Source organism: Geospiza fortis, unplaced genomic scaffold (genome assembly GCF_000277835.1).
Source record: "Geospiza fortis unplaced genomic scaffold, GeoFor_1.0 scaffold54, whole genome shotgun sequence".
Taxonomy (NCBI): domain Eukaryota; kingdom Metazoa; phylum Chordata; class Aves; order Passeriformes; family Thraupidae; genus Geospiza; species Geospiza fortis.
Window position 1 is genome coordinate 4387671 of NW_005054301.1, and position 25851 is coordinate 4413521.

Genomic DNA, 25851 nt, shown 5'->3' on the forward strand with positions numbered 1-25851 from the left:
AGAAAAAAGTTTTCAAACTAACCCATAACCAAAATATAAGCAGAAAATAAATCAAAATAAAATAAATCAAAATAAATCAATCGCACACCAACAAATGTAATAGAAGTGGATATGAGACAGAAAGCAAGAAAGCAAGAAAGAGCTACAAAGCGTGCACACACTGCACTTTGACCTGTCATGCCAATATATCTGAGGTCCAGAAAGATGATAGGAAAAAAGCAAAATAGAGAGAAGGAGAAGAAAAAGGGAGAAATGACCATTTCACACTTGCATGCAATCAAAAATAAAAATACCAAACGAATTCCATAATAACAAAAAAACTCAAAACGAAACAGAAATGTCCCCAAAATCTCTAACCACAAACACATGGAGGGTGAAGGGTGACAGAAGGAAAGGGTGGGAGAGGAGGAAGTGAACTGGATGTGTTTTGCTTGATGTTGTTAGTGGTTGCAAGGGAAGATGGAGGAAAATAGATCGAGGCCAGGAGGAGACGGGCGAGTCACCAGACGTGGACATGCCATGCAGAGTGTGTACTGAAACAAACAACCGGCTGAGCTCCTGTTGGCCACGCGGGTAGAGGTCAGAGAGAGAGAGAGAAAGTGAGACAGAGAGAGCAAGAGGGAGGAGGAGGAGAAAAAGCAGAGGGAGAGAAGTGGGGGGAAAATCATGAGAAAGAGGACAGCTCTGGCCAGTTTGCCCTTAATAGCCATTGTCACAACAAAAGGGTGAGAGAAAAAGAGAGCCTTCACCACCACGGACTAGAGGCCCTGCAATGGTTCTGATCTAGAAACCTTCAGAGTAAAAAAACCATACTAAACTAAAAGCCAAGAAAAAAGCCAAATGAAAACAAAAGCAAAAGAAAGAAATCTGAAGTCAAAAAACAAGGGACAAAAAACCCCAACAATTTATCACCAAAAAGAAAAAGAACTGAAGACACAGGTGAAGAAAACAATGAAAGAAATGTCCAAACCCTATTTCCAGAAGAGCTGTGTTAGTTGCTTTTGATGCTCATTTTTCTATTCAAAAAGAAGAAAGGAAAGAAAAAAAAAAGGGGGGGCGGGAATAACGGGTTTTCAATGAAATTAGAATAAAATTAAAGGAAGCAGTAAGTATAAAGGAGGGGGGAAAAGAGCAGGTAGGGGGAGGAAAAGGCAGGTAACACACGGCAAACCCAAAAAAAGAGACAATAAGAATGATATCTACCAGACAATGTAGTTTGTTTACCATAGCGTGTCCAATGCCTGAGTGCTTTGCGGAAAAGGGGGAAGAAAGGAAATTAAAAAATCGTGAACAGAACGATTGTTAATTAAAATAACTAAAAGCAAAGATGAGTCGTTAGGGTGTTAGTACATTAGTTGGTTAGTAAAAATGACACATTGCATGAATGATCTAGTGTTAGTTTTTCAAAAAAAGGCGTGGGGCACCTGAGACACACAAAGTGAGGAAGAGGACAATATGACCAGGACTCTATGGGGAACCATGCCTTTTAGACTGTAAAGAAACAGGGGGCTGCCTACTCTTCCTCCCACCCTGGTATCAGTCATTAACTTAAATCCTCATACACATTATCCAGACCTGAAGCAAAGTTAAAACAGTGCAATACTTACTCTTCAAATGCTCATCAAGGTGCTTCTCTCAAACAAGAACCTTATGCTCAGAGATATACACACAGAGTATACAATTTGCCCCTTCAGCACAAACCCAGCCATGACTCCCTCTTCCACCCACCACCACACCAGCTCCTCTTCCAAGCTTCACTACCCTCAAGAGCTGCAGAATATCACAAGGCCAGTATTTCCTTTGGCTGGAGAATACAGATGAACATGAGTCCAAGACTGTGTGTCTTCCATCCAAGTTTCCGAGTCTGCAGGTTTCTTTACAGCTGAGTTTGTGACTTTCAGGAGAAGCACATAACAGTGCCTGTGCTTGGCTGTTTGCCTGTAGCTCACTTCTGTCATCCAAGATACAGGAATTGAACCTCTCCTACTGTAGGGAGAAATGTGTCAAGAAATTGTGTAGAAAGAATTGTGTCCCTTGTGTCCAGGTTGAAGACAGAAGATTGACAGGACTTAGCTTCCCTCCTGTTTCACTGCATCTCTATTACACAGGAGCTAGGAGAATTTACCAGTTGGTTTGGTTCAACAGAACTTTTTTAACCTGTCCCAAGGCATGCAGATGTCAACTGTTAGAACCTACACTTTGCTTTGTGTTTTAGCAGTAAAGGAGCTAAAGATTTTCATCTTCATCATAGATTTTGCACTGTGACTAGCTTTAGTGTTTATAGGGAAGGGCAGCCTGTGCAGACTCCAAGTCCCTGTTCCAGTGTGATTGAAGTTGGCAAGAATTATCCTAAATTACACAAGCAAGATCTACGCTGCCTCACGTAAAAAGCATCTGCTTGCAGGCTTCAGAGTTGCGCACTGACTAAGGAAATAGGTTTTTAAAGACTTCGTGGCACTGAGCATGAAGTCGCAAGGTTATTTGCCAATGGGAATGAAATCATAATAATAGTCTGTTCTTGGAAATAATGAGCACAAACTCCTGAATTCTTCACCAACAAAGTCTTACTCACAGCAAATTGTTGTGTTAGTAAATTTATTTTTACAAACAAGGGAGTGGAAGTATGGGACAAGGAGAAGAGCATGCTAGAAACAACGTGGAGTGTCAGCAAGAGACCTGAAGACAGACACAGGAAATATGACCTTCAGTCTCCTCTGCTCCTCCTCCCACCAGACCACACTGCCCCAAACATGCTCTGAAAGCCTGGGTAAAATTCAGCCGTGATCCTATTGCTAAGTAAAGGTTTCTCACAAGGCAGAAAGAGGGCTTAGTTTTAACTGAAATAATAAGATAAATAAACAAGGAGATTTGCTTTGACATTAACAATCACTACTCAAGGGAATCTGTGGATTCACTTGGTTTGTCTCTAAGGAGATTAACTGCTGTGATAGTTATTTGATCTAAAAAAAAGCAGCCCTTAGTACTCTCCCAGCTTAGCTACAAAACATTTAACAATTCCAAAAACCACTAGGCAAAAATCCAACTATTTAAAGTTCTACTCTAATTCTAGAAACAGCCAAAAAATTATGCAAATCCTCCTCCCCTTTCTCTTAGCCCCCAAAAAAGCAGAGCAAAAGATTAAATGGCATCCTGAAGCTGCTGATAGTCCATTTAGCTGGAATTGCTTAGATTTAGATAATATTCTTGGAATGTCTAAATTATTGCTTTTAAAGTTCATTTTAAAGAGAAATATATCTACCTCCAGTGCAATATTTTCAAGCAATTACAAGGAGGCTACTGATTTTCTTATAAAGCTTCAACATTCAGAGGCAATATATTTTATTGGGGTTTTATGTTTGGTTTTGGAATGGGTTTTTTTAAGGAAACATGAGCACAGCTGGAAACAAGGCTTTCTAGTGAACTATATTGTACTTCAACATTACAGGTGAATTTATGTCAGGAAAGACATAGAACCGATAATCTTTTTCATACAAAATTATTTAAGTGATACAATATATATTGAATGACAGCTTTTAGAACTATCATGACTACTCTGCCTCAAGTCCTCATCAGTTCGAATATCTCGGCATCTTTAGGTTCTGGGTCAATGTCTTGATTTTGAGACAGATCAAAAGTTAAAATGCAAGTATCCAGGGAAAAGATGACTAAAAACAATCCAACCTTATTGATATTTATTGGTTGAACTGTATTCTGTCATGTTTAACTATAGAAATGGACCCCAAATCACTTCTGCTACTTAAATGTAATTTGATTTGAAGACACACCTTTCTTTGCAAAGACCCCATCCATCTCATTAAAACATTTCTCTCGCGCCTAGTCAAGTTGGACCCTTTAAGAATTCAAGATCACTTAGAAACATTCACAGTGAATAGATCAGAAGGCTTAAGTTTTTACAGTAATTTTACAGTACTGCTTAATTGGCAAGGGACTACCTACTTTCTAATAATCACCAAAGTACTGCCCTGGACTCATCCAATATGAAAAGCCACTTCTGTGGACCAATTAAAAAATCACTAGCTAAAATATTAAGAAAAAGAATGTGACAGCTTCCCATCCACAGTTTTGTTTGTGACCCTTCACCTTCTGCATCTCCAAGATCCCAACCAATCCTGGCATGAAGCAAGGATTAATTTTGCTTCTGGCACATTTGCCCACTGAAATTTATTTCAGATGAAAAATAAAAAGTACAATTAACTAAAACGGCCAATAAGCTCTACTGAGATATTCAAGGACCAGCTGTTCTGAAACGAGCTAAAAATAAATTTTAAAAAATCACATCAAATAAAGCCATATATTCTGACCATTCGAGACTGACAAACCTAGACCAGTTGGTGCATCTCCCTCTACTGTACTGATGGGAAAGGTCAAGCAAAATAGGATCATTAAGACCCATCCACTGCATAAGAAATGAAATTTTCATCTGTATATAAACTATTGAAAACAGACTGATTTCTTCATAGGTAAGAATTCTGTAGTCTCATTAAAGTTTGATGACAGATTTTTTTTCAGACCCAGCCATCCTAAGCATGTATAAATACAGGGATTTACATGGGAAATACAAATAAAAATCTCCAGCCCCAAGCCTAAATATTGAAAAGACACGAACTTCTGATAACAGAAAAATTATCCACTGATCTCTACTAGTAGAGACTTATTCTGATTCCTAGCTCTGACTATCCTATACTCACAGAGACTTTCCTCTTAGCTAGTGTAAAATCCTACCACAAATTACATTGTATAAACTTATATAAAGCTATTTAAAGGTTGTGCTAATATTGGCATTAATGAGAAAATAAACAAGTAACATCATATTCACAAATTGATTTTTAATTTAATTTTAAATCTTAGTTTACAAGCTACTTCTGCTCCTCTACCAATCAGCAAGACATCAAATAGCTCCTATTCACCATGTAAACCTCATTTATTATGCAGCAGATGGCCCTTAGTGACTTGATATATTTACCAGCTTTCAGAGCAAAGTTATTTAATTTTATCTTATCTATTTATGTATGAATTTATATTTCATGAGAAAGGCTTCAGGATTTTAAGACTAGCCTACTATCAAATATGTCACCTGATATAGTTGTCTGCTAGGAAAAGCAGCATGTAGATGTGCAAAATTACAGTGTTAAAATCAGAAAAACTTTTCCAAAGTGGAATTGTAGGGTGCTGGATTGATCTGAGTTTGCATGGGGTTTTTTGATCCTTCCACTTTTCCAGTCCTCACAGCAAACTGAAGAGTCTCAAGGCAGAGACAAAAAATAAAGTAGAATCTCATTATAGAAAGAAGGGGAAAAAATCAAAAAGAAGAAAAGAAGAACAGAGAATCAAGAAGACTCAGAGAGACTCCAGCCAATTAATTCCAAAGCTATAAAGTTAAAATAGTTACACACATACCCACCAGCCTGCACACCTGCACACTCATATGCACACACAAAAGAAAAGGAAAAGAAAAACAAAAGACTTTCAGAATTAGAACTGTGACATCATGGCAATGGTTAAACCAATTAACAAAACTGAGAGAAAAAGGAGAGAGGTGTAGAGCGTTGGCTGTTGGCAATAGACTCTATTCCCACAGTAATTTAATGCAACAAGAATATTACTGATAAGATTGAATAATAATTAAGGAAATAATAAAATTTAAAAGGGAGAACAGAAAAAAGAAAAATGGAAAAGGGAGATGAAAGTAAAGTTATGTCACAAGTTTTTATTATTAAATCAAACCGGGGAAAAAATAGAAAATTAATAAAGTGGAAATGAAGATATTGCAGGAGGGATAAATTCCCATCAACTAATGTTTTTTTCACTGTCCTTTAGGCACCAAGATCCAGAACAGGTGGAGAAACTGCAGCAATAGCACTGAGCTTCCCCATTTCTCCATTACCCTCTCCCATGTGCCTGTCCCAACAAAACGAAACAAAACGAAACTCTCCCCCAACGCTTTCTCCCCTTCACCATTACCTGCCGCAGGTTGCGTGTCACCTTAACGTCGTGCCACGCGTTGTCATTGAACTTGCCATTGACCGGCTCCACAATGGCCTCAAAGGCCCCAGACCCCAGGTTGATGACCAAGGACACTGCACCGTCCTTCAGGGCCAGGTTGACGTAGTCAGCTGACTTGCCCGTGTGCAGGATGAGCCCGTTGCGCTGCCAGGTCTTGAAGGAGAGTGTGATCTCATCGCTGCTGCTCTGGATGGGGTTTTGTGACAGGTCATAGCAAAGGTACTCGGAGCCACGGAAAGTGGCCATGTTCTCATCTCGCGCTGCAAAGAAAGGGAAACAACAGGTCTATTCAGAAGTCAGCCAAGAAGAGATTTATGGTCGTCACGAAGTTTAGGCATCCCATGGCAGTGTCAGCTGTAGAGCTAAATATCAAGGCATGCTAATAATTGTGGAGCTCCTTTTTTAATATGGCTACCAAGAGAATTAACTGCAGGGTTGTTGGTAGCGATGAATTTCAGTGCTGTGTTTTTAGTTTCACTGCAGCACTGTCTCCATAGGGACCATTCAACAGTATGCAGTGGTGTCTAGGAAAAGCACATTTAAGGACTGTTATAAGACATTTCACATCCTTTTTAGGAGAAGGATTTTATTCTATTATTCACAACACAACCACTCTATTATATTTTATTCTATTATTCACAACATAACCACTACATACGTGTCAATTAAAAAAACACCAACATTTCATAAAGATTGGTATTAAAATTCAGCACCACTGCCATCTGAACTTATCTTAACCTATCCAACAGGAAATTTAAGAAAGACACCAAAAGGTAATCCTAACAGAGCTGCCCCTTTCTTTCAACTGAATGAAGACCAAGCAAACAAGAGAGCCACATGAGGTGTCCCTACAGATTCCTTCTCTGAGAGCATGAGGGAAGTCCACATAAAACATTTTGTCATTACCAGATACAAGTAATGTTGCTGGTAAACATGTCTGAGAACTTTGCCTGTCTTACCACCTTTTCCAGGAAATCTGTACTAGATTAGTACATGTTTTTCAAACAGCAAAAATAAACATGGGGAATTATTCACAGCACGTGACATTTAATATTTCCTCGCAAAGAAAAGAAAAAGCTTATGTACAACGAAAGTCACTGCATTTATTTCTCAGCAACTGGAGGCAGTGTTTGAATACCAGGAACATCCTTTGTGTGAGCCAGAGGTCTACTTCCCAGCACCTGGGATTCCAGTCACTCAAAGCCAGTTCTGCTGCAGTATTGTGCTTATGTGACTTGAGCCAGCTGCATTCCCTGATTTTATCCAGTGGAAGAATTACAGAAGAGTGATAGGAAGGCTTGGAGGAGGGCTGGCTAGCGCCAGCTGGAAGGAAATGGTACTTGCAATGGAGTCTGTATAGATCCCACCCCCCACTCCATATTGCAGCACCTTCCTGACTCCCAGCTGTGAAAGCAAGGCTGAGCAGGAGATAGTACAAGCAGTCAAGCTATCATTGCTTACAAATCACTGCATAAGGCAAATGTTGGTGCTATTTTCATTGGCATTATTAGTACTTTCCTGCTTCATTTCGTACCATTTAGTAATCCTAATAAGGATTAGCCAGAATTTATTAGTACAAGACTGAAGGGAAAATACGCGTTGTCATAGCCATTCTTGGAGAATAACTACATGGTAAAATCTGTGTTCTCACAACATACAACAATGGTGAAAAAAACAGCACAGTATTGCAACTTGTACGTATAACATTCTCAAGTGAAAGGTCTGATTTAAGCAAAGACTCTTGCAGAAGCAATGTGTGTTTGCACTTCAGTAAGCAAGCCATGTGTCCAGATATTCCTGCAAGCAAACAGCCACCCAAATTGCTTCATGCAGCAGCACACACTGGGAGCCAACTGGCTCAAAAGCAGCTTTTCAGAAGAAGACCTGTGGTCCCAGCAGACAAGCTGAGCACAAGTCAGCAGCGCCTGCCCTTCCAGCAAAGGCCAGCTGCAGCCTTGGCTATATTAGCAAGAATCCAGTCAGCAGGCCAAGGGGAGTGACTCTTCCCCTAATGGAAACTTATGAGATCACATCAGGAGTGCTCTGTCCAGTGCTAAGCTCCCTCATATAAAAATTACTTCAAAATACTGGAGTCAGTCCAGCAAAGAGCTACCACCATACTCAAGGTACTGGGGTAGTTAATGTGTGTGGAGAGGCTGAGGGAACTGGGTTCATTCTGCCTCAAGGAGAGACAACTCAAGGGAAACTTTACTGATCTCTTTAATGACTTAATGGAAGAACACAGACAAAACAGGGTCAAATTCTTCTCAGAGTTGTGCAGAAGGATGAGAGGCAACAGATGCAGTTGAATACAAAAAATTCTCATTCTGAACAGAAAAAAATGTTTCATCTTGAGGATGGTCAAATAGTAGGAAGGGCCCACAGAGACTGAAATCTCCACCCTTAGAAATATTAAAAACTTGATTAGGCAGTCCTGAGCTGCCTGAACTAACTGGACCTTCTCTGGAGGTCCCTTCCAAAATATTTTAGCTTTTTTATGCTTGTATCAGTGTTAAACCAGCCTAAGCACAGAGGGTTGCTATTGACTGCAGTTCTGGAAGTCAGAGCCAAGCACTTAACTACTCTCTCCCAACACTGACAATTGCCCTGCCTGGTCACTCCTGATCTATCAGAAGAGAATATGTTACAAGGAAGTTAGACACATGCTCCATGTACCTGCAGGTAATTCCCATCAAATAGCCAGTGTCTGAGGGCAGGAGTCAAACACAATCATTGTGAGTGAGCCTTTTCCCTGCAGCTGAAGATGTGCAAAGCACTGAACACACATTTGTGAAGGAGGACACTCAGTTTGGGTTGATTGTTCACTCAGTACAAGACATAGCAATAGGGCTCATTTACACTTCCTCAACCACTTAGATGAAATCTCACTGATCCACTCAACACAAAGGAAAAGGCAAAGAGTAGATTAGAGATCTAAACAGTAATTTAAGGCAACCATTGAAGACTAATCAAAACAGAGTAGAGCAAATTCAAAGAGATATTACTCCTACTTGTACCACTGGTTTTAATATAGGATGCATTCAGCTATGTCATCTGTCTGTTTCCTCCAGTCATCTGCTGCTGGCCCTTGTCATAGATGGGATTCTGTACTTTATCCACGTCTGTATCCTTCCTGTTCTTGGGAGAATGTCAGCAATTTCTGTTTCATGTGTTATGTGGTTTTTATTCCTCCTGTGGCTGCTCTGAACAGACATTCAAATTTGCAGATCACTAAAATATCTCTGGGGTTCACTGTGAAATCAAAATTAATTCCTGTCCAACTCATAAGCACAATTCCCAAGGTAACTTGGGTTTCTAAGACTGTATTTTCCAAATTGCTGATTCCTCAACAGTTTACCAGTGGCCATGTGTTTTGGCAGTATCATGCAAGATTTTAGCAGTCAGAGCCTGGTATGTGCACTAAAGAGCCTGAGCGTGCATCCCCCGAGCTACAGCAGCTTCTGTCAGGCTACATGAGAGGCTTCTTGCCAAGCATGGCCTCTCCTACTGTTCCAACTGTTCGCATGCTCCGACGTACACCATAGCTGTGGTCAAAAAGCACCTGAAAATTACCAGAGAGCATGGAGGGAGGAAAGGATATAGGTTCTTTCCACAATGAATGAGGAGAAAAAGCCCTGAGTAGGCCACAGGTCTCCCAGTATTTCTTTCTGCTTTCAGACATGGTCTGGTGACACCTGGAAGACCACAGAGCAGTGAATCACTTGTTACTTGTTAGCTCATGACCCTTGTGTTGTAGAGTTTTGAAGATTCCACAGATTGCACTGTGATATTTATCTCTTCTGTATTCCTTAAATAGTGGCAGCGTACCCAAGCAGCTTCTGCGCAGCAGCACACAAGCTAACCTCAGATCCAACTCAAAGTCAACAGGGATGCTTAGTTCGTGTTACATGAAGCAATAAATCAAACCCTGATTTTTCTGTTATGTGAAACCCTGTATATAGGCATTGATATTTCATTTAATTGATTATCTAGTTATTCAAGGGTGGCAATGCAACTGCATACAATAACATTTACTTAAAACATATTTGGGATATGTTTGAAACCTATTGGTTTTTGCATGATTCTCAAGATTTAATTTTTAACTCAGTTAATACTAAATAGATATATAAAAATCAGAATCTGTCAGCACATTTAAGGAATCAAATCTTCCATTCCTCTTGTTAGTATTAATCTAAATCCATTATTTACTTCCTAATACATTCACATAGCAAAATTCTCTGCAGCAGCTGAAATTTTCAAAGATCCAAGATTTGTACAAAATTCCACACTTGGACTTAAACCTTCACATATTCAAGATGCAAAAATATCACCTGAAGATAAGCAAAACTCAGCATCTTCAAACTAGCACAGATATTTTCCTCGAATGAATGGAGTCACGGATCACTTTAATGGGAAAATGTTACCCTTTCCTGTCCAATCCCTAGCAGACACACCCAGCACATTTAGCAGTCACCATCACCACCACACTGCAAAGCCAGTTTTGTAAGTCTCAGACTTGTATCTGTTTAAAGCCCAAACCAGCTATCAGCACATATCAAAGGCTGAGTGCAGGAACAGAAACAAAACCATAGCAAACAAGTACCTAAGCCAAGCTCCTGCCTCTTCCCATCCCTGAAGAAACCCCAGAGCTGGCTGAGTCTCAGGTCCCCGGGAGAGGTCCAGAGCCCAGGATCTTCCCATACAATATATACTTATATTGCCTCTTCAGGAAAGCCAGATGGCAATTTTAGCTTCAGTTTTTATGTGCAATGTTGTTACTGTTCCTTTCAAAGCTCTTTCTATGAAGGAGAATATTCAGAACTCCCAGGATCACTAAGAGGTAGAAAACTTGGCATTTTGATTTATAGATGAGGAAACCAATGCACAGACATTTTAATGGGTTTACTCAGAGCCACCAAGAAAATCAATGATTGAGAAAGAATTTGAGTTTAGGAGCTCCTATCTCTCCATCCTGGGCTCATTCCAGAGATTCTCATACATTTGTGGAGGGAAAACAACCACCTATTTTTCTCTAGTTCTTCCAGGATGTCATCCTAGCTAAGGTGTGGAAAAAGCAGTCTCCAAAGTTTTGGATGATGCTTGAAAATAAATACTTCATGACTACAAAGCTGAAAACTCTAGAAGCACTCATTTTGCTCAGGGGCAGGAAGTTTAATACTCAAGAAAAGCAGCATCTCATGTAACAGGAATTTTGTCCCCAGACACAGTTAAATATATAGAAACATATAAAATGGGCAGTGACTTTCCTGATGTCTCCTGGAGCAAACTTCAAGTAGCTCCCCTAAAACCAAGGGTCAGCTGCTCACCTCCCTCACCTTCACTGCATTACAGATGTCCTGTGAGGCAGTCCCTGTTCTCACTGGGGTTTGGTTTACAGTCAACATTACACGACTGAATGTTAAAACTAAGGAAAGCCCTCAGAAGTGGTCAAAGCACCTTGTCCAGATCGATGTCATTAAAACAAACCTCCAGGCTTAGTAGTTTAGTAAAAAATTAGGCTTTTATTTTAAAGAGATGGTGACAGAATGCAGTAGTAGCTAAAAGCGGATTACTGCAGTCTCTATTTATCCTTCTGCTGCATTCCTCCTTTCCAGCCTTTCAACAGGAAAAATAATACATCCAAGTAATTAGTTTTTTCTAGTCTAACCATTCTTCATACCACCTGAACAGGTCAGTAACACCACTCATCAGACTCTCTCATATACAGATATTATTTAGTTATTTAAATACATTAGAAATAGTGTACAATGCATTCTTCAGTGCATGAAGCATCTTCCAAGCACCACCAACAGTGATACTGATATGTGGAAGCTGTGAGAGCCATATCCTAGCCTACATTAATTTTCCAAATTACATTTATATTACAAACTGTAAAGTAAGAACATGTCAGTCATATTAATGTCATAATGAGATGACTGAACTGATTGCATTGATTAAATCTTGGAAAAAAGAATATGACTTCTAACCTCAAGGAAATTATAGGAATAATTTTTCAGAAGAAAAAAAAAAATTGCTGTTGGAAAAAAATTGTCTGTAAAATCTTAGAATGATGTTATAACAGATAAAATTAAGTGCTGAGCTGGAGTCCTACAGTAAAAAGAGTAGTCTCTTAAATGCTTACTAACTTTAAACCATTATGGGACATGTTAAGTCTTTCAGAAATATTGTTTTCCCAGGCTCCCCATGCTCACTTACTCCATCTACATAACTTGTAACTTGGAAGCAGGGAGAAATCAGCATTACAACATCAGAAACAGTGTGGGGAAGAATCAATCCAAGGCAACAATTACCATCCTGTTAAGAGATGCAAAGAGTCCACAGTAAGGGAGTTAGCCCAGGAGTCCACAGCAAAGGTGAGATGCACTCAGCAGCCAGTGCTCTTTCAATGCCAAACTCAAATTTTGCACGTCGTGCAAGAACTTTAATCTTACGGAAAAAGCTCTTTCACCTCACCAGTAAGAGCAAAGGAAGCATTAATGTTCCACCAGAGAACATCAAGTGCCTAGCATGAATCATGCCCTCTACTCTCTTATCTGCTACTTTACCCATTACCCTTCAAGTCTAAAGCAAAGTGCTTGTTAAAAGGTCCTCAAATTTAAGCCCAGAAGAGATCAAGGAGACTTGGCAATACAATGAATGTTCAGGGGTTTTTGTCAAACCTGACTAATCTATTATTTCCCTGTGCAGCTAAGCTCTTAATGAAAACAAGAAGAAGAACTGCTTTATCTGAAGATACTGCATGAGAGCTCTGGAACTGCATGTTCCACCTCCACTTTTGTCTGTGTCCTTGGATGATGCTCTTTGGGCTGGCTCCAACACAGAGGAGGCTCTGACCTACAGGACGGCAAACCATCCCTAAGAGGTCCAGAACCAGCCCTGCAGAGTGATTTATTTCACCTGGTGAATTTGGACCACTACACAGCAAAGACTGAATGCAAAGGGGAGGAAGAGGCATGACAGTGCCTGAATCTTTAGCCCAAAGAAAGGAGAAATTTTCCCTAGGCTCCTGTTCCTCAAAATAGTTGACACATACTAAATGTATAAAGGAGTTTCCACATCTCACTGTCACATAACAGTGGCAGAGCTAGTAGCCTGTTAGAAGCACAACTGCCCTGTATTTCTGAAGCACCTATTAAATATACAGTTAGGGATCCTATCATCTAAATAAATAAATATTCACCCAAATGAAAAGCTATTTTGCTTGTCAGTGCTGGGAATCACCTTTTCACTCAACACTATATTGCAGTTATCTGACAAAATCTCTTCTGAAAGGAAGAAACGTAAATGAGTTATACCACACAAAATCTCCTAGTTAGTCCATATATTGAGCAGACAGATTTTTTAACCTAGTTTTGCCAATTATATGATCCACAGGTTCCCTACTCACTCGCTAAGCCACATATTGTCTTTTCTGAAGAGAAAAGCAAAAAACAGAAGCGTCTGAACTTCTCCAATAACGCACACAAAATAGCTGAAAAACACAGCCATAAAAACCTTTTTTGCTAAAATGTTTTGATGACAAAATATTAATACTACAATAATGAAAATGAATAAATGACATGTCTACAAAAGATTATAGCACATGTCTGCTAACACCATTTCTTTAAATTGCTCATTAAAATTGATCTAAATGACAAAGTCAAGGCGTAGAAGTCAGAATCCCAGCTTTTATGCTCAACTCTGTCACTGATTCACTGTGCAACCTGAGGCACTTAATTAACCTTGGCTGTCTCCATCTGTACTATAAAGATAACGAAAACATAGGTTAAGTCCTTCAGACCTACGGGAAAAGAACACTCCATGAGTTTAATAAAACTCTGAAAACCAAGAAATGTTCCACATCTGTGAGTAGACTCCCTCTACCAAACCAGTGTGTGTGCAGTGTACAAAGTGTCCTGAGAATCCTCTTCTCCACGTATTTTCCATTGTTTGCTAAATACAAACTGTACTGGTATCTGTGTGTGATGTTGCATTCTCTGTCAAAGAAATTACAAACTCCAGGTATTGGTCTGCCCATGGCACTATGTACTTAGAGCTGTGTTTGTTCTTTATCTTCTGATCAGCTGACCATAGGGACTAAAAAAATAATTCTGTGACAATGTCTTCCTTAACTCAAAATGAAGCTTAAAAATTTTTGTTTACACGCCCTGAAAAATATATTTCTTTAAAAAAACCTACAGCTCCATTTTAAAATGAAAGCATGAAACAAGTTTATTTTGAAATGAATGATGCTGAATAAATCAATTTTTAAAATAATTTGCCTGAAAGAATTTTATATAGTCATATAAATTAACAATTTGTTTTGGTTGAACAAAGTATACTTTCTCTTTTCACTTCTCTGAACAATTTTGCTACTCTCACTCCTAGCTCCAGAAGGTAGAGAAAAAGCAAAGTATTGCTACAAATTTTGTCAAGAGATACAATGATGATTTGCTGAGTATAAGACCTCCTCTAGATTCCTCAATGCTAAGCATGGGTGAGGGCAATTCCCACTGCTGCTGTATTTACTTTTTCTTATGTTTTTATTTCACTCTGCAATTTTTATAGCTTTCTTTTTTTCCTGCTGCATCACTCTAAAACATAAGGATGCCAGTCACTGAACACGCCACCCAGGAGAAATGTTTCCTCACATGCTGAATGTTCACAGTACCACGACCATGAAGTTCCAGGTCTAATATTCACCAGCCCTGCTCTCACAGAGATGTCTCTACTGCCAGGTTGCTACCTGGCCCATCTACCCTTCTGTGTAGAGCGCACGTGACAGTACAGGTAAGAATGTGGAAGCATACGGCTGAGCTCTTAATTCATCAGCTTTTCATCTATGTATTCCTGACCAAAACTGCGGTTTCTTTACACAGACCAAAAAACCAAACCAAACCAAACCAAAACAACAAACTGAAAAACTGAAGCAACTTGCAAGCCAACAAGCAACAATATATTCACTCCTTAAGAGAGATTTACTGGTCTTCAGCAGCAATCTGTATCCCATCTGCAATTCCCAATTTCACACTATCTTTACTCTTCAAGCCTATTAAAAATCAGAAGTCAAACACCTATTATTAATCTTGATTTTAAGCATTTAGACCTGTTTATTACTGGCTGCAGATTCAAGAGCATTAACATTCAGCTATTAAAACAGTGTGCACTTGGCATTCCATTCCACACTGAAGACAAGGTCTCTCCACAATTTTCTGACCTTAGCAAAATGTCATATCATTAGAGAGAAGAACATCAGGTAACTATCACAGTCTTCCCTACATGTGTGGTAGGATTAGTCCTGCTTGGGAGAAAAAACATGAAGGCTGTCGGAGAGAGTCTTCCAAGACTAACGCAGGAATAAACAGAAGTATTTACACCAACACCAAGAGGAAGTTGAAAAGGCATTCAGAGCAAAAGCACATGTAAGAAGTCCGACAGGAGGCAAAATTCCTGCTTCTGTTGAACAGCACTATTTTAGAGCACTGCTGGAAGATCACAAAAAAGGAGCAGAAGGGAGAGAGGCAGCAGTGCCAGAGGTGAGCTGCTGCATGCCTGTAGGTCTGTGCTGGCAGCAGCCTTCCAGCAAGTGTCGCACTTGCTGCTGAGCAGGGAGCCCCCTGGGCATCCTTCCAGCGGGAAGTGGGAGTAGAAAAATAGTTACCGCTAATCACTGTAATAACACAATAATGATCCACAAAATTATCCTTTTCAGTACCACTGAGCAGGATTGAAAGCCGTGCCCATGGGAAAGGGGAAATGCAAAGGAAGGTGAAAAGCAGAAGTGCAGTGGAAGAGAGATGAGAGTGGGGCAGAGCAGCACCAGTGGTATCACAGAAACTGTGGTAATGTCAGCTTCCCACGGCTGCTGTGCTGCTGGAGAGTGGCTACATGTGGAACCCCAACACTGCCAGGATAGCAAAACACACTGCCAAACACTACTGCTGCCCTTCATTTATGCCCGTTGTGAGATATCATTAGGACCATTTATGGAAGTAGCAGTATCCAAACCCAATTTGAGGCAGCACGATTCTTCTCAAACAAAGCCACAGGCGAGAGACTGTTACAAGCTGGCAGAGCAGCTTTGGCCAGTAATTATTTAGGGGCAAAAATGTGTGCATTTGTATGCAATGAGAAACATGCTAGGCTTCTGCTGTTATATACAGCCGCAAGTTCCATGTGTGTTTACCAGGGCAATGGACACATATGCACCATAGGAAGGACAGTTGCCTACACAGCATATTTCTGTGGAAAGGCAAAGTACAGCTGAACAAACACAATAGATAGACATGAAGAGAAGGTCTGTCCTTTGTTATAGCATGAAAGGAAGCAACCTTAGTGTGAAGAGATTTAGAAGAGCAAGAAAGAGAATCAGGTTGAAGTGGATGCACTTGCATACATGCAAAATGTGGGATAATTAAAATCCTTATACAACTTACAGTACACATGAGGGCAGGAATGAAATGCATCTTCCCCATGTAACTTCAGGGCACACACACATGAGGACTTACACACACACATGCATGTACACAGAAAAAATTAATGTGTATTGTGACGGCTGTCACAAGGGTTTTTGGGGTGATGGAAGAGATGTAGATCTGACTCTATGATAAGAAGGCTTGATTTATTATTTTATGATATATACATATATTATACTATACTAAAAAGAAAAAGAAAGGAGAGTTTCCAGAAGCTGCTAAGCTGCCTAACCTAAGAATAGAAAAGTAAAGAATGATAACACACAAGCTGGCCTTGACAGACTCCCAGAGCCAGCTCTGCTGTGACTGGTCACTGAACCAAAACATCCACACCAGCACCAATCACAGATCCACCTGTTGCATTCCACAGCAGCAGACAATCTATTGTTTACATCTTGTCGCTGAAACTTTCAGCTTCTCTTGGCCAGGAGTAAGTACTGGAGTGAAGTCACCCAGTCTCAGGGCACAAGTACAGATGTCCACGGTGCCCGAGGATGCGAGCGTGGTGGGAGCGTACGGAACTGGCTCTGTGCATGGGCTGAGAGGGAGGGTGTGCCAGGGCTTCTGGCGCATGCTCCAACTTCATCCTGGGCTTTTTTTCTTCCTGATTTAGTTTTTTTTCTGCGGCAGAGCAGACTCCATGTCTACAGGGAAGGTGCTTAATGAGTCAAATCCAATCTCTTGAATGTCTTATCAGTTGTGGACAGGCCTGTTTCTGACAGCTGACCTTTCTCACTGCACGCTGCTGAAAAACCCATACTCCACAAACAATTAACACAATGCTGAAAACACAAAGCTGAGGGAAGGGAAGACTCTAGATCACTACAGACAGCACTACATCAGAAGGAAGAGAGTAATGCACATAAAAATGACAAAAAGCATCTATAGAAGGGTTTCATTCCACCTTATTTTGCCACGCATACACTTTATTACCACCTTTACGGCTTGGCTGTAGCAAAGTTATGTGCAAAAGCAAGGGTCATGTAAAACAAGAATGAAAAGCATAGAGAACAGGGAACATTTTCTGTGATGTATATAACATTAAGTCCATGCACAAATAAATATACATCTGAATAAATACATCCAAAACCAATACAAAGAGGAAAGATCCTTACTAGAAAACAAAAGTATACAGAGTAGAGGAGGTGAAGACAAGTATCAGCCTGCCCTCCTATACCTCTGCTGTCATGGGACTAGTTCCTAAGAAAACACACAATAATACATTTACTAAAAAATCTAAACTGAATATTGCCTGAATCAGAAACACTAGAAACAAAAACATTGTCAAATAGTCCCTTCAATAGTGACAAGGAGGCTCATGCCATGATGAGTGCAACTCCAGTTCCAGGTAAGCAGGAGGTTGATTCTTTCGGGAGGCACAAACACCTAAACATAAAGTGGACTGTCTAAGCCAGTTGTTCAAGGGATTTGTTGCTCAAGAAAGGGTCAGAAAAAACCTGCACGTTCTCAGCTCTGCTGCCAACTCAGCATTAGACTTGGACAAAGCATAAACATCGCATTTTCTGAAATCTCTCTTCACTATCAGAATTTTCTGCAATAGGTACATGACACCAATATGCTTGAAGATCAAGACTCATGTATCTCAGATTTCAGGAGCAGATCCTCAGCACACAGAATTCATATCCTAATTTGCAAAAAGTAGACATTTATCTTCTGTGTAGTAGTCTCCCTGTATATGAAAAAAGAGCACAGCCTACCATTATCACATTTTGGTTTTTTACTATTATTTAATGCAATAGCATAACCTAAAAAAGGAACATGTTCTTCCATTTTAACAACTCCTTACATGTTCAAAATAGGAGCTAGATGACACTGAGGAAAGTTCACAGAAAAAAAGTTTGCTGGAAAGTTCACAGAAAAAAAAGTTTGCTGGAAGCTCCACAAAAGTCATCTGGATTCAGCATCTAATTCACCTAGACACCTGTGGAAAACTAAACATCTTTTGAAAATTTTGCATGCAACCCAGACAAGACTGACACAGGAGTGGTTTAAAAGGTATAGAAGTAATTTAAGGTCAGAGAGTGGGGGAAGCTCAACAGCAGTGCAAAATGTGTGTCAGTTTGGCATGACTGGCTGGTAGTGATGCTGATGAACAGAAAAGGTATTCAGGCAAAAGTACTCCAGTTAATCACTGGAAGTACATAAGATCTCTTCAAAGCTCAACAAATCGAAAAATATTTCAAGAATAAATACTTCATCATAGTAGAGGCTTTTTGTATTCAAGTGAAAAAATTATGTCATGATTGTAATTCTTTCTTAGCTATTCCCACGTGGTCTTTTCATATATAGATATTATATCCATTTATTTCAATGCAATAAAAATTGATGCTTAGTATATACTGTAATTATCTTTAAATACTTATCTGCTCATCTGTTTTCATAAATTTCTGAAATTATCTATGCTACTTGGAATAATAGATAACAGCTATTCTATCAGCTCATCCAAAATTAGTAACTTCATATCACCAATGAAATGAATTTCATATCTTGATGTGACAACACCAAAAATGAGTCCAGCTGCTTTCATTAGTTCAAACTACTGGGTAGCACAATCTTATTAAAGCCTTGTACACATTATCAAGACTGTATATCAACTAAAAACAGCTAAAAAAAAACCAGTCTAACCAGTGCTTCTTTTCAGTACTATAAGCCAAACTCTGAACTCACTGGCCTTGATAAAAATAAGGAGCAATTTTATGGCAATCAGTGAGGGTATACTGCTGGATGTAAGACAGCAATCATGCTGGTATCCGTGTTCATGTTATTTTTCCTAAGCCTGTTGCTAGAAGGTCAGAACTGATGTAATTCTTACTCTTACAAGCAAAGCCCAACTGCTATAAAAATTACTTTTCAAATCTCTCCGCAGGAGATGTGACACTGCCCTTGTGCTACAGCTACTGTTGAAAAATCTGTGTTTCTCCTTCAGTTCAGAAAGGTGCTGCCATTATTTTCCTGGAGATGAGTTCAGCCTGGAGGTCTTGACTTCTGTGGTTTTGGGGTTTGGGACTTGGTTTCTTTTTGGTAGCAAAGACCCTCATTCTAATCTAAACACCAGGAGTATTTGTATATTTTATAAATATTTTATAAATATTTTCCAACTCCTGTTTCACTGAAGTGTTGTCCCCCTTTTCCCCACACATTAACAACTCCATTAACCTACTGACACCATAGTCCTGTCATTTTGGAACTGAAAGCTGGTCAGAGATTTTGGGAAGTTAGGATGGCAGTTTTGGTCACGACCCATAGAGCAAGCCCATTGTGCATCCCATGCATGTGGCCAGCATGAAGGATCATTGAAGCCCTTGCCATGTGAAAAACATCACTGTGCTTAAAATACAAGACAATTCTGAAAGTGGACTCTGCCAGTTTGTAACCTCAAGAGCCTCCAGATTAGTTGTCTCTTGACAGCTCTCTGGTCAAACATGCTCATTCCAACAAAAAACAAGTGTTGTGGCTTTTTCCCCTGTAACTTTTATGTCTACCACTACTCTGTAGAATCACAGAAAAGCTGAAATCTTTTTTCACGCTGCCTCTAGAAAGAGAATTTTGTGAAAACAAGTTCTACACATACCTTCATAACGCCATGATCTATTATAGGGCTGCTGAAAAAGGACTGTTGGCAAAATTTGGCCTTCACATTGTAATTTTAAGAGCTTTTCTGTTAAAGCATATGTCAGAACAAGGTATTACATTTTCTCACAACTCTGTTAGCTCTGCAGAACTAAAAAAATAAGAGGAATTAAATTATATAACATTATATTAATTCATACAGTTAATCTATCTAGATATAGATATATATGCAGTTCTATCATTATACACAGATGACTTGACACAAAGAAGTAAAGAAACTTCACTAAATACTTTTTTCCCGATTTTACGCAATTTTTTCTTGCTTGCCGCTATACATCAATCCCACAAAGGGACTGAACAAAAGAGAGCTGTATAACTTAACTAGTCTGGAAAGACAAAGGAGGAAGAGAACTCACTGCATTTAGTATATACCAGGACTGAAAGCTTCTTTACAATTACCTGACAATTTGCAGCATTAAGCTTTACCATCTGCAGCCCACAGAGCATCACAATTGTTCCTGCTCTTGCCTTTACACTTTCTTGGAGCACCACTTCCCTGTTTCTTTGTCCTACAGATGAGCAGATTTTGAACTTCTGTGACCTACTTGGCTTGACCATACCATGATGTAAAAATCCTAAGACATAGTTGTGTGCTCCTCACCTGTGAATGTCTTATTGAATGGCCTTCACAATGAATCCTTGTTAAAAAAAGTTCTCAAGCTGCAGAGACAGTAGCAGACAAATGTTAGTGCTGACCTCAATATTTCATAGCATCCAGTAAAACAAGATTGTTGGCCCCAGAGATTCTGTTTCTCAGTGAGGGTAAATTAAGAACTCATTTTCAAGCTCTTACAAGAACTGCAGCAACTCCACAAAGTTCTTATAGTTGTGGGTGGTTTATATATATATATATATGTGCTAAAATTGCTTCATCTGCCAGAACTGAGGCTGTTCATCCCCAAAAGACAGAAATGATCCTTGACAGAAACTGTAATTTCCCACCAGCTACAATTTCTGATAGTCATGCAAGCACCAGTCAGAACAGGCTGCGGTCAACCCTGCTGATCCTTCAGGTGGTTACAGCCCTGCAGGCTTATAAATCTCCAGACCCCACCTGTGCCTGCTTTTTCACCTCTATAAAAGAGAGTTCTGTTTACTGGCTATAGCAATTACTCTTTCCAGAGTAGAACATACCCTGTATGTACAGCTCTGCATCAACGTTCCGTAACCACTGAGGACTGAAACACAGCTGGGACTTGACCTTTCTTAGCTGCAAGGGGAATTTTAAAGGGGCAGAAATACATAGCAGCAATGGGAAACTTGGCTTCTGCGCATCAAAGAGTAACCCTGACTGAGAGGCGGGGCACTTGTGCCTCTGTGCACTGGGCAAGCATGTGGAATACATCACATCAACTCCTTCATGACAGCTGCACACATGCATCACCTTACCCTTCAGTAAACACAAGGCAGCTCATGCCTCAGTGTGAATGCACTAACTTGCTTTCCCTTAGAATGAAAACAGTACATGTGTTTCTTTTTTATAGGCAAATTCAGTCTAGGTTGCTTTGGAGTGATTTTTTATTATGGTAAAAATCTAAGCCAGCTATCTCCCTTCCAGCACCACCCACCTGGTATTATTTTAAATTCTTTCTGCATCTAGGTTTTCCACTGAACCCTTTTCGGACTCTTCCAAAACTCCCTGAATATTGCTAGAGATTAATGCACCATTTCCTGGGCTGAACTTCAAATGTCAATGGCTCCAGCCCTCCTTCACCTCCCTGGTTGCGTCTACTATGAACCCCTAACTCATAAACACAATCCATAACCTGTAACATCAGAGTGTATCAGTTATTTTCCCATGCTGCATCTGCCTGCCTGAGGTGTTAGGCTTCCATTGGGATCAACATACACCTCTGATAAAGGAATGTTTGTTTGCTAACTGCTTCATATTGATGTGTTTACACTGAACACTAGCACAGAGGGAGAGGGAATAACGGATTGGGACCAGTTCAAGTTATTTTTACAACACTTATAATATGCATGTGGTTACAAACAGACTTCATGGCTTTATTTCAGGGGAAAAATTACAATGAGAAGATTTTTTTTTACCAACTGGCATCATACTGTAGCAATCAGCTTTAAAGGCAGATACATTGGAAAAAACTCATACTTGATGTTCCTGCTTGCTTCTAAAAGAGTAAAATGCCCTTACACAGTGATGAATAAAAGCTCAGATTATAAAATCAACAGATGACCACGAGAAAATATGTCCAGCTAGTACTAGAGCATCAAGCTCACTGCAGATTTTGCCAGCCAGTTCGTTAGATCTTACTAACAGCCTCCTAGAGGTCTCCAACTTTGCCTTCTGCTGATTAGCGCTTCTGTGGCCCACCCAGTGCAGCAGGTGGGTTCCTTTGAAGCGGTCGCATGGCTGTGTGGGAACACATCACTGGATGGCCAAGCTATACATGGCACATACATGATAAACACGTATCACAAAACAATCAGCATAACCCAGACTGATTGTCTTAGCAGAAGCCAGCAACTGAATGAACTATTGATATTAAATTCCTCTCCAGAGCAACTTTTTGAGCCAGACAAAGCTCTGATACACACCCATTAGCCATCTGTACGGCATTTCAATCAAAGATGGCTCTCTTAGTTTCACTCGTCTCCAAAGCCTAAGTGTTTTCTGCTTAGGCTGCTAATGACAGATAGGAAGCATGAGAAAATAAAAAAAGGTGAAAGGGACAGAAGAAAATATCTTTAGTGATGGAAAATATTTTAAAAGCCAGAACTGAGCTTGCCTTATCCTCCTAAATATAAAGCCAGAGGAAGGGCTCCATGTAGAAGACTCTCTGTTGTTTCACATTTGTGGCACAGGACTTCATGATTGCAAGCACATACACAGCAGGAGCCTCCCCTCAGTGGGAGAGCACACGGTGCCTCCAGAGCAGCTCTCCCTACCCTGGCATTGCTGCCACACTGCATGTGGGTGCTCAGCAGGGCAGGCAGCCATGAGGGATCCCACAAGCACACACATACAGTCCTTACAAACACATGCAAAGCTGGGCTTACAGCTGCACGTGTGGCTGTCTGCACATGCAGATTCACACACCATGACACACACGGGGCCTGGTGCACAAGTGCTTTTGAACGCACATGCGCACACAGTGCCCATATGGGCTGGGCAGGGTTCCCTTCTCCCTCTCTCTTTTCTTCATTGAATGGGAAAAGGCTGTCAGCAATTTCCTTCTGTCAGCAGCTGGGAGACAGTTTTCTGCAGTTAGCTGCAATTTGTTTCAATTATGTGTATTAATCACAGCCTGCTCCTGATGGGATTCTACATAAATGAAAAATTTTTAAAAATCAGAGCTTTTCTTTTTAACAAGACGATTCCTCTCTCATGATGGCACTTAATGATTGCAGATTTGTTGGGAGAGTGAGGGAAAAAGAAGGAAAAAAACCAGAAAAAAAACACCTTAAGACACTTGCCTGTTTGCTTATTTCATTAATAAGCACCATGGCTCAAGAAGGTAGGGCATGCAATTGAAACAGAGGCCAGTTCACTGTCATTTCAACTCTGGAGAGAGAGACCTCTGAATAGCCTTTTTACATTAAAATCTCCTTGTTCAGAGAAGTGGTAGAATTACATCAATTAAGGATTTTTGGACTCCAACTTGCTTTCTTTGAAACTTAAAGCAGAAATCACCTTCCTAGTGTTTCAATATCTTACAGCAGGCATTAATTTTAAAAACACTGGAAAAAGTAGTAAAAAACTGGGAAACCTATAGCTGCCTAAAGGCTGCTCCCAAAGTCTGCTGGAGCATATCCAAAGTATCAGTGAGGATGAATGCTATGCAGTGTCTCAGAGTTGCCTATTTAATCTGTGAGTCCTAAGAGGACTCCTGAGGAGCATGCTCTACATTTGCAGAGAAGAAGTAAATAAAATCAGGTACTTAGGATGTATGCTGATATTTTGGAAATACTCTGCTTAAATAAGCTCCTCTGCTGAGATATAAGGGTGTATCAGGATATAAGCCGAAAGGATCTTTCCTTCTTTCTCATTATCTGCTTTCCCCTAGCAGTTATTATCTTACCTGCTATTGTATTAAAGATTCCCCCTGCCCTGATTTGTCACAAATCACAGTGGGGGCTGATGAACTTGGAAAACTTAGGAGTCATTGTACAGATTTTACCCAGAGGTGTAAACATTTCTAGGAAAATATTCTAGGTGTAAATATTGCTAGGATTCAAGCAATGGGCACTTACCCCACAGCCCTGGAATTTTTAATTAAAAATTATCCAAGTACCAAAAATGTAGATGGTTTGCAAGTCATTATCAATGTATTTTATCAAAGACTGAGTTAGAACAACAAAGCTGTGATAGAATAACAAGAAGGTCCATAAGATTGGTACTCCTTAAAACTGTATTGCAATGAGTCCTTGCAAATTTGCTTTCTAAAAATCTGTTTAGCTAGATTTGCTCACTCAATCACACTTAGGGAAAAGAATAATGATCCTATTCTAGGTCCATATGGCACAATGTGTATAATACATCGCTTAAAGAATTTAAGCCTACTCCTACCTTAAGATTTAATGGCACAGACACTGTTTGGGTGTACACAAAGCAGCCACCCAATATATTCCCTGAAATCATCATATCAACAATGACTAAATCACAAGTGAAGAGGTCTTTACACTGGCAGAAAATACAACTTTATTAGTATGTTTTCTTTTCATTAGGGTCCAGGCACACTAACAAAAGAATTTATAAAATATATGTATATATACATATATATGTTTATATACGTGTATACGTTTATATATGTATATGTGTGTGCGCATGTGTTTTATATATGTATATATATATTCAAATGAGCTTTTTACATAACTAGGTTAATGAAGTCATAGGTAAGGCAAGTCAAGTGAAACAGGTTCTGCATCAGACATGTTTTCCAGGACACCGACATGAGACAGGGATTGATGTGATGTGATTTGGGACATAGCTACAGTAATTAAGGACTGTGCAGCTGCCAGAGCTCTGCCACATCATGTGATTAGGAACTCTTACTGCAAGACGGTGCAGATTTTGTGGGAGAAGATGATAGCTCCTCTGCCCTACCCATCAAATTCATGTCTAGACCCTGCTGATCTGTGAAGGTCACTGCCATGGATGCAGCTACACCCACATGACTCTATGTCCATGAGGATTTCATGGCTCTTTGCAAGAAAACATGGAGGAGATAGTCTGTACTGAAAAGAGCATGCCTTTGCCTACATGAACTGCACCCACAGGGAGCCCTTTTACTGAGGTCAGAGCAACCTTTGAATCCAAGCAATGAGTTTCACAGGTCTCAATTTCTTCCAGCTTAAAGGTAGTACCTGAAAGATAATTGTTTACTTCAAAGTGTTATCTACAGAGGGAGAGGTCTTAAAATCCTGAGACAGGATCACTTGCCATCATCAGTGCCCCTTGTTCTCATCTCAGATTTACACAAGCAGGATATTTAGAGAAACTAAACCCAGAGCAGTTACTAAGTGAAAATAACTGTGAATAATTAAGGTGTGGAAGAGTCACAACATCAGGAATCATTTAGAAACCAACATGATTTACAACCTAGATTGCAAACTGCCCAACCTCTGGGAACTCTGGGGTCAGCTGTGGTCACAAACTCTGGCACCACAAGAAGCAGTACATCCCTTCTACTAGCACTTTCCTCTACATTTTCATCAAAAATTTCCATTACATCATGTTTTA

The 25851-nt window shown here is 39.9% G+C and overlaps 1 protein-coding gene across 4 annotated transcripts in view; it reads right to left on the reverse strand.

Annotated features, from left to right (window-relative positions):
- LOC102042939 (neurexin-3) overlaps positions 1-25851 on the reverse strand; it is a 394756-nt gene that overhangs the window by 181422 nt on the left and 187483 nt on the right. For all 4 annotated transcript variants that reach the window (XM_031064395.1, XM_031064385.1, XM_031064391.1 and 1 more), the window contains one exon: positions 5983-6284. In XM_031064395.1, the coding sequence (XP_030920255.1) occupies positions 5983-6284 (302 nt within the window). The remainder of the gene's footprint in view (positions 1-5982; positions 6285-25851) is intronic.